The sequence below is a fragment of the Lactuca saligna genome, chromosome 1, assembly GCF_052625555.1.
Source record: "Lactuca saligna cultivar CGN05327 chromosome 1, ASM5262555v1, whole genome shotgun sequence".
In the NCBI taxonomy this organism is placed as follows: domain Eukaryota; kingdom Viridiplantae; phylum Streptophyta; class Magnoliopsida; order Asterales; family Asteraceae; genus Lactuca; species Lactuca saligna.
Window position 1 is genome coordinate 160680473 of NC_136417.1, and position 10872 is coordinate 160691344.

The following is a 10872-nucleotide window of genomic DNA, read 5'->3' on the forward strand; positions in this document are numbered from 1 at the left end:
TTAATCAGAGAATAACCTGTAGAGAAGCTCTAACACAACCCTCAACCTGAACCTAACCACATATCCATCATGCACCCCTGCTGATGCGTCATATATTTAGAAAGGTAACCTGAATCCTCATTCCTTCTGCAAACCTTAGTCAATATTACAACTAGAACTGGCTCTCCAATTGCTTAAGGCGGATGGTGACATTTGGCCATATTGCTCTAGTGTGGCTAATAACTGTCACATTTGTTATATTTAAATGTGTAAAGATTTCAACTCTATTACTAATGGTCATGAAATACAACTTAAAATATCACTAAAACAATGGTAGGATTTTAGCAATAATCTCCGGACACAGTTTTAGTCAAAAGCATGGCTGTGTGGTTTTGGCAAAAGTATTATTATAGGTCATTTTTGTATGACAAACTCTAAATGTTCTATATTTTTTAGCTTACATGTTTATGATTTGATGTCTTAGCTAGTATTTGTTTTTCTTTTTGCTTGTTCTTAGCTTTTATGTTTTTAATCTAGAACACTTAACTTTTCTCTTTCAATAATCAAATGGCTCAATTATCACTCAAGATCCATTGATTCACCATTACTAAAAACAGGCGACGAGGGGGCTTTTGAGGCATTATTTCAATACTTTGTAAACAAAACTTATAAATGCAAAATCACCTCATCGTTTCAATACTTTCGAAATAAAGCTTTTAAATACAAAATCATGAAGCATCGATAGTAGCAATATAATAATGAATGAAATATTATTCTTAAGAGTCACTAAAATAATTTTGAGAAGCAAGCCACCCATCCACCATGGTCAAAGCTTCTTCAGGCTTGTACAATGCCACTCCATGGCCTGCACCCTGCAGAAGAGTGGACCCGAGATAAATTTAAAAAAAAAAAAAAACACTTCAACTATTTATTTATGTTGTTATGCAAATAGATAAATTACATATGTTTGCATTATTTATCTTTGTTATTTAACTAAGTGAAATGCTCGTATCTTTTGTGGGTACACATTACAATAAAACACTTAATTAAGTGTTGCATGCTCAGGTTTCTTACCTTAATAGTTGCATATTTTAACGTGTATTCACTCAATGCGTATGTCATCTGATATCTACAAAAACATAAAATGGTCACTTTGAATGATTATTTCTCAATAATGTATCATTTCATGAAAAAAAATGTGGTAAAAAATATGAGAATGGAAAGGAAAATAGTATGAGTGTATTGTTAAAAGATTCTTAAATTTAAGCTCACCCTGCGATCTGGTTATTAACAAACCATGGTGCCCATTTCTTTTCAACCGGAAGATTGAGACTTCTTATCCACCTCTCTGTGCCCACATGTGGAAATGTCATGTCATGATCACCGCTGCAGAATATAATATTTAAGAATGAAAAAAAAAAAAAAAAAAAAAAAAAAAAAAAAAAAACTATAAATCTTAAATACGCATATATGGGTCCAAACTTATGCACAATATATCACTTGGACACTTGGTGGATGTTTGTTGGTAGGTTTATTATATTTTTTTAGAGTAAGTTACTGAAATCGTTCCAATGGTTTGGTTAAAATTGCACGTTGATCCCTAACTTTTTTTTGCACTCAGAACGTTCTTGTGGTTTGATTTTGTTTTGTTTTTTCATCTCTGACATACATAAAACCACATGGATGATCCGAGTGCGTGCAAAAAAAAAGTTAGGAACCAAACATGCAATTTTGACAAAACCATGGAATGATTTCAGTAATTTATTCAATCTTTTAGAGTAAATTATTGAAATCGTCCCTATGCTTTTGTAAAAATTGCATGTTTGGTTCCTAACTTTTTTTTTCACTTGGATCGTCCCTGTGGTTTGATTTTGTTTCGTTTTTCGTCCCTCACATATATAAAGTTATGGACCAAACATGCAATTTTAACCAAATCATAGGGACGAAAAACGCAACAAAATCAAACCACAGGGACGATCCGAGTAAAGAAAAAGTTAGGGACCAAACGTGTAATTTTAACCAAACCATAGGGACGATTTCAGTAATTTATTTATTATTTTATTAAAACGTTTATAAACTATGATTTTTCTATTAAAAAAATTAAAAAATCAAAGTTTACATTTTGTTTATGTTCAAATGAATATGAATATATGAATATTAACGTGTTTTCTTAGAGATTCTCTAAATTCGTTCATTGATAACGATGATTCATTTTTTGTTAAATGAATCATATTTCATTTGTTTTAAATAGGTTATGAATATAAGACATGATTATACAAGTGTTGGTATTTGACATATAAATATATAAATGTTGCAAAACATACTTTTTCTTTGTAATAATGAAAACATAAATCTTATCTCCAAGTGTACAAGTATTACCATATGATCAAGTATTGGCATTTCTTGGCAAGTAGTTTTTTGTGGATGGGAATGGTGCTAAAAACATCGTAGGAGTAAGATGTTGTGTCCTTTTTCCCTAAATCATAATGAAGACTCTCGTTTTTAATCACCCACTTTTCTATTGTTCCCTGTAGATAAAAAAAACGCATTCAAGAACTTTTGAACATATTATGAAATGATGACACACTTTGTACAAAAGAATCATTTTTACACCTAAACTCTGTTCTTAGAGCATCATGTCAGATGAAATTGAGACATATAACAACCGGATAAGAGCCCAATGTGTAAAATGAGCTCGAATCGACATTGGAATTGAAACTCACACATTACAAAAACCTTGACTATATTTCTATGTATGCCTTTGAGAAACATAAGTGCTATATATAACATACCTCACGAACATTGAGAGCTTTCTGAACGTTTTTTTTATTTGCCCATATCCCAATGAGTAGATACCTAGCTTCCTAAACAAAATACAACTAACGTTGAATTCAGTAAAAGAATCATATAAGAAAAAACGCAAAAAGTAAGTGTTGATCTATTTATTTCAAAGAGAAAATTACTCTGCAAGTTGGGTCTTGATATGTTGTGTCACACAACGGATCCAATATATTCTCTAAGTTAATCCTGCTTGTGCACTACAATTGAGAATCACGATTAGAGTTATGCTACATAAAATTCTATAAGATCTTATTAAAAAGAGTATTACCTCATTTACCCATTGGAGATTATTTGCACAAAGGATATTGTGTAAATCATTGATTACATAGTTACCCTTACATGTTTTTGTTGTAGACTGAAATATAAAACAAATATTATCAATTGACAAAATAAAATGTGGTCATATGGTAATAATTATTGTATAAATTTATTTCATTACCTCATAAATATCGTCTGATATTAATGATAGCCGATGAGCAAACTCAAATCTTGAATTAAAATCACTGAATTTATCGGTTAATGGAGAAACACTAATGACTCCCTATAGAATCGAAAAAAAATTAGTTAATATTATGTTATGTACTTTGTTTTATAAAACAATATTTGTAAATAATATTATGAAGTTTATATAGAAGAGTATTTACTTTAATATTGAGTTGTGGTTGATTTCCACGTTCATTGCCTACAAAATACAAGGCATCATAAATAGCATGTTAGAAATTGAGCTTTTTTAACTAAGAAATATGACTTAATGACATTATCTCAAGGACAATATCACTACATGTATTCTGTTAGACTGTTGCACAAAATCCAAGTGGTTGTCTTTGACTGATTCTTAAAATAATTTAAGGGTATGCAATTTGATTAGTATGGTTTTGTTTAATTTTGTTACCACATTATACTAGAAAAGGGGAAATGAAAAAAAAAAAAAAAATTCAATGTAAAGCTTTGATTTGGATAACAAAATTAAAATCAGTTTAATATTACTATTTTATTTCTTTTTTTTTTTTTTTCTTTTTTGAGCTTTACTTTTGATTTCAGATTGTTTTAGTACAAGGTTTGATTAATTGGTTTTGTTTAGTTTCAAGATGAAAGAGATGAGTTTTGTTAGTATTTTCTTTCGCTCAATGAATATGGAAATGAAAAATAAGATGATTATTGTCTTTCTTTTTGTCCACACAAAAGAAGCCTAGTGGTATGCTTCTAGTGGTATAGAACGTTTAACGTTCGCCGGTTCAAATGATGCCATTTACCAGTTTTTTTATTATTAATTAGCTGTAACATCTGTATGTTATACGGGTTGATTAAAAATTTAAATATTAAAATTTAAATAAAAAGATTTTTTTTTAAATAAAATTTTGAAAAAATAAATGAACAAACATATTAATTGCAATTTACTATCATAATTATTACATTTAATACTTTATATATATAAGTAAAACTATTATGTGGTTTTTTAATTTTAAAATTTAAAAAACCAATAAATTGAGATGTAGATATTATTTATTTAAAAAATATCACAAAATAACAAGGATTAAAATTTATAAGAAATTAACATGTACCAGAAAAATCTTTATTTATTAGAGAGAGTTTTTATTATTTAATAACTAGAATCAAAAACATTATGAAACTATAATTTAAAAATATACGAAAGGTACCAAATTTATACTAAAAATATCTTCTTTCACATTATATCAAAAATTTGGTAACGAAAGGTACCAAATTTATCTTTTGTCGGATGGGGTCATTGTCCTTTTGTCCTTTGCGGCGGATGGCTTACTTAATTTTCCTTGTATTCTAATGTTTTGGCGTTATCGTTGTTCCTGGATTCTTGTATAATTTTATTTGTTTTATTATATAATTTTGCATCCAGTGAAAAAAATTAAATAAAATAAGCTACCACATTTATATTTCACCTTAAACTAGAGTAAACTACCGAAATGGCCCCTGTTGTTTGGACGAATTCGCATATTCAACCCAACTTTTGTTAAGTCAAACTACAAATTTAACCAAACCACATGGACTATGTTTGTAATTTAGTGTGTAGAGCTCTTACCATTATAAACATGCAAAGCAACATTTGGTATGATAATGCCCATGTATGAAATCCCTGATACGTAGAATGGATTGCTCAGAAAACTAGGGTGATCTGTAAACCACTGTATAATTAACATGTACAACAAAGTTATTTTCTGATAAAACAAGAAGATTATAAATGAATTAATAGAAGTTATTACAATACCTTTCGTAGAAAATCATAAGCATATGAAGCTAGAAGCGAATCACTGCTAATCGATCCTTCATATGTTGTAGAATATGAGAACCCCGCACCCGCTGGTGCATCTATGAATAACATATTCGCAACCTACAAAATTACAGGATTATATGTAATAAAAGTTTGACTAAACCATAGCAACCGTTTCAGTAATTTACTTTTTTTTTAACTCGAAATGTTCATATTGTTTGTTTTTGTTACGTGTTTGGTCTCTATTGTTTGTTTTTGTTACGTGTTTTGTCATTGTTTTACCTAAAAAGACTATTATTTAAATAAGAAAAAATGGTGGGATAGATAAGGTAAAGTCAGAGGTGTGGTTGGGGGTATTTTATTTAAATAAATTAAAAACCAATGGCAAAATAGTTTTTTAGGTAAGACAGGGACCAAACGCGTAACAAAAACAAACAGTAGGACCTCTTGAATCAAAAAAATAAATTAGATACCAAACGTGCAAATTATCCTATAAATTGTAGAACCTTTCGAATTAAAAAGGCTAATATTTAAACAAGAAAATGGTGGGGTAAATAAGGTAAAGTGAGAGGTGTGGTTGGGGGTATTTTATTTAAATAAATTAAAAATCAATGGCAAAATAGTTTTTAGGTAAGACAGGAACCAAACGCATAACAAAAACAAACAGTAGGACCTTTCGAATCAAAAAAATAAATTAGATATCAAACATGCAAATTATCCTATAAATTGTAGGACCTTTTGAATTAAAAAGACTATTATTTAGAAAAAATCATCGGATAGATAAGGTAAAGTGAGAGGTGTGGTTGGGGTGTTTTATTTAAATAAATTAAAAACCGATGGCAAAATAGTTTTTTAGGTAAAACAATAATCAAATGCGTAACAAAAACAAATAGTAAGATTTTTCGAATTAAAAAAATAAATTTGATATCAAACATATAAATTATCCTAAACCATATGGATCATTCGTATAATTTAACAAAAAGTTTAGTATAGGAGATACAATTTATACGATTATAATATTAATTTTTAGAAACCATGTTTTTGGATTGAGATTGTGAACCTTATTCCATGGATATGGATTCAACGTCAATTTAATGTTATCATCCGTTGAAGTTTCCAAATTGAAATTAAGTGGACCTGTAAAAATGATTGTTAAATAATGTTAATATGTGGTGGATAAATCGGAAGTCAGATCAGTCACTATTTAATAATAGATGGGTCCTGTTATTCGGCCACCTCTCTAAAAAAAAAACTTTATTCATGCGCCGCTTTCTTTGTTTCCTTTCTTCCATGCAACTTACTATTTTGAGTTTATGGTCCTTGTACTTTCAATAATTGCTAAAATACACTCAAATGCAAATTTCCAATTTATATTTGATACTTTCTAAAATTTCAATGTATCCCTTGAGCATTTATATTTTGAACATTTAATTAATCTTTGTTACTTTATTTTCATTATAGTTTTCCTTATAACATATTTTTTATTAAATCAATTTACATAAGTTTATGAACGTGTTTTTTATTACTTTCTTATGCTTTAAAATATTTATAATTTGTTTAAATACAATGTTATTTATTTTCATCATTAATCCTTTTCCAGTAGTTTTTCTTTAATAAAAATAAGTTATACATTATTGAATTAATATACGTTAAAAGACAAAATATATTTTCTTTAACATATTTAAAATTACATAATATTTAGCTTTTGAACATATATTTATATAAAAAAATCCTATATATAAAATGAGATGTATTAACTTTTTTTTAATATTTTTGTTATATATTAAAAACATCAGATCACTCATCTAGGGGTGGATATTAAATGGATAGAGGAGGGGTTGAATATTGAGAGCCTAATAATACTATACAATGACTTTAAAAGTTACAAAAAATGTCACTATCTGGTTTTCTTTTTACTATGTAGGGGTAAAAACGTTAAAATCCAAAACCAAGTAAAATAATTGATAATAATAGCCTAAAGATGTAAAAGATCACATGATTCACAGACATTATTAAAATAATACAATTAATCAAATAAATCAAAAGTTAGGCCAAACCTCCCATCATAATGTTTTTTATTTGGCATGGCCAAGTAAAAATAATTTATAATAATAGCCTCAAAAGCACATGGTTGATATAAATTATAAAAATATTATGATTAACCAAATAACCAACAAATGATGTTTGCTAGAATGCCCGACTGTTATGGAAATGGTTAAGGTTTGGAATTTCAAATATGAAATATAAACTTCTTTGTAAAAGCCTAAAATAAAGTTCAATGCATTATGAAAAAAAATAAATAATATGAAGAGTGGAATGATAAAGCGACAAGTGGCATCCCATTGGTCTCTAATGAGTTCAATTAACTATAGATATAGATGCCCCTTAGTGTTTATATAGATAGTGTTTATATACTTTAGGGTTATCCTTTATTAGTTATCTTCATATTTTGTGTGTGTGTTTCTTTATATAGATAGTGCTAAAAATAGTAACCTAAACCCTTAATCCATTAATGATATCAGTCTTCACCATCCATCACTTGATTGTTAGGATTACAAACGACATGCACAACAAATATAAGAAGATAATAAAATAGAGAACACACAAAAACTAACACGTTTCACAAAATCGAGGTAATGTCAGACACAATTTGAGGGTGTTGGTGTTTATATATTGTAATAATTAAATATTATAAATATTTAATTATAAATATTACCTTAAAAACACGTATAAGAAACATAAAATATTATAAATATTACTATAATTAAATGTGAAATTCATTTATTATAAAAAATATTATCATAATTAAATGTGAAATTCATTTATTATAAAAAATATTATCATAATTAAATGTGAAATATATTAATAATCTTCATAATAAATAAATAGGATTTTCTAATATGTGTTTTAAGGGCACACATAAAAAGTATTAATTATGAAAAATATTACCATAATTAAATTTGAAATACATTTATTATGGAAATTATTAATGCACTTCACATTTAATTATGGTAATATTTCCTATTATTAATGTATTTTATAATTATTTATGGTAATATATATATCGTCAATTAATACTTCTTATATGTGTTCTTAGGACACATATTAGAAAATCACTGAATGAATTTCATATTTTGTTATAATAATCTTTGTGATATTTAATGTTTTTTTATTCGTGTCATTAAAGCACATGTTAGAAAATCTCATATATAATTAGGATTATGTTTTTGTATTTATCTTCATCCCCTGCGTGTTTAGTTTTATCTCTAATAGAGCCTATAGAGTGTAGATTATTACTTACTAGTTTATAACCCTTGATAACCACGGTTATAAAATTAATTAAACTTTTGTATTAAAAAATCAAAATTATTATACAATTATTTTAAATAAGTTATTACTTAAGAGATATTTTTTTAGTTATATAAAATTACAATCGTTGATTTAAATAAATACATAAAGTTATATCATTTTATAATTTATATTAATTTTATTTTATTTTTTAATCTAATATTATTAATTTAATATAATTAAAGGGAGAAATTTTAAAATTTGAAATTTAAAATTAAGAATCAATTATTAATTTAATAAAATTAGAGTGGAAAATTTAAAATTTGAAATTTGAAATGAATAATAAATAGATTGACAAGTGGAATGATAAATGATATATAACATTAATGAGGGGTTCTAATTGCATGATACTTGTCAACATGAGATTAAACCTATTTTTTTATTAGAATAGGGATATAGCTTAATCCTTTTAATCCTTTAGTCCAATCCAAGATATATATTTTCTCGTGATAGATATGCTCTTAAAATAACATCATGTTTTCGAAAATATGTCAAAAATATAAACTCGATTATCTTAAATATGGATCATATAAAACTGAGACATTATTTGAACTTTTGAAAAATTTAATCTAGTCAAACTCCAACAACCGACAAAATATAATTATATACTAGCAATATCTATCAATATGGATTTGGGGGAATACTTTTTTTTTTTTTTTTTTTTTTTTTTTTTTTTTTTTTTTTTTTTTTTTTTAATTAGTGCAACACTCACTACAACAAAAATCAACCATACCCACAAGACGTAATATCATTACCTATTTGATACATCATGGAATAAAGTACCGAAGTGCCGGGCCCACCAGTGAGGTAAAGAAGAAAAGGGTCTACCAAAGGGTTTCTTTCGGACTCAACGAAGTAGTAAAAGATTTGCACAGCTTCATCTTTTCCAACTCCAATGTATCTTTTCGAGAAAAGAAAGACTAATTTAAGAGATGTCTGAAACAGTTAAGACAATGAAAAAGGAGACGTACCCGGTTTCTAGTCTGAAAGGAAGATCACCATCAAAACCCGGAAGTCTCTTGATGATTGAGCTTGAGTTTGATGCACGTATGAAAGGTGCAAAGATTATGAAAAGGGAAACTAGAATGAGTTTTGATTTTTCCATTATTGGAGTGTTCATTTTTGATAAGAATAAGACCCCTCAGAAGTAGAGAAGTAGCTAAGGAGGGGTATATAGTTGATATGTGAAATGTAATGTAGGTAAGGAGTGGACAGAGGAGAGTGGGGTTTTTGTATTAATGTGAGCATTAAACAAATGGCTGGGCCATAAAAAGGGCTGCAGAGTACATACAGACAAGTGGTAAATATATTCGAAAAAACAATAATAAACGTTCTCCAAAGATAATGAATAGGAAAAAATTGGAAAAATAGTTTCATGGTTCATGTGGTTGTCTTCACGAATAGTATTAGGTAAAAATGAGATAAAGTTATAAAAATGGTTTAAAATTGAAAATCAGATAAAGATAACATGGGCATAGATCGGTATAAAGATTACTTAACCTTAGGTTAAATAAAATATGAAAATACATATAAAACCAGGAATTTTCATTGACAATAGTTTTTCTATTTTTGTGAAAAAGAATTTTCATTGACAATAGTTTTTCTATTTTTGTGAAAAAGAATTTGCATCCCTAAAATTTTCAAATTTAAATGTTTAACATTGATATTTTTGTTATGAATTATTGTTTAATAAATGACTATTGCATTTCTTATATTTCCCCATCATTCTTCATAATTAATGAGCATTATAACAAATATTATTATGAGTTTTATGAATTTAATTATGAATCATTATAATGAACTTTGATAATATACATTATCTTTCATCTTCTTTGTCTTGTGTAAATAGTGAGTATTATGTATTGTAAAGTTTTGATGATTTCATCACAAGTATTGAAATAAAAGTTTTCTTTATTCTCTTGTCTTTTTTTTATCTAAAATTTATATTGTTATTTGATTATATTTTATAACAAGTTATCAGCAGAATTCTACAATAGAGCTCTAGCTCTTTATCACTCTTATTATTTTTAGGTACGTATTTTTCATAAGTCCACATGTACAATGATTACAAAGTATTTTATGGAATTTCTTAACTAACAATTCCTTAACATACAAGCTTTTATTTTGATTAGTATTTTCACAATGGAAAACTATATTATGCTAGAAAAAAATTTCTCTACTTTCAATGCTACTAACATACTCTTGTAGTAACAATATAGTGAGATATTCACAAAAATATGAATTTAATTATTGAAGAGTACAGATATTCACAAAAATATCTATAGTGAGATATTCACAAAAAATGCCACCAAAGGAATAAAATATGAATTTATTTCTCTAATTTCTTATGTTTTATTTAATTATTGAAGAGTATACATATTCACAAAAATATAAGGAATCTATATGTCTTGCAAATAGTGTAAAAATAAACAAAACTCTATTTTTTCTCTGTTTTTTTT

The 10872-nt window shown here is 27.0% G+C and overlaps 1 protein-coding gene across 1 annotated transcript; it reads right to left on the reverse strand.

Moving 5' to 3' along the window:
• Positions 1 to 645: 645 nt before the first annotated feature.
• On the reverse strand, positions 646 to 9633 carry LOC145045788 (serine carboxypeptidase-like 2). Its single transcript, XM_078994106.1, has 14 exons — positions 9385 to 9633; positions 9169 to 9314; positions 6126 to 6202; positions 5063 to 5185; positions 4877 to 4979; positions 3465 to 3502; positions 3260 to 3361; positions 3089 to 3175; positions 2943 to 3017; positions 2772 to 2843; positions 2359 to 2507; positions 1252 to 1365; positions 1054 to 1108; positions 646 to 851 (listed from the first exon to the last, which is right to left on the reverse strand). Exons 1-14 carry the CDS (start codon positions 9531 to 9533, stop codon positions 756 to 758), a joined length of 1386 nt encoding a protein of 461 aa, XP_078850232.1. The 5' UTR covers positions 9534 to 9633; the 3' UTR covers positions 646 to 755.
• Between the last annotated feature and the right edge of the window lie 1239 nt (positions 9634 to 10872).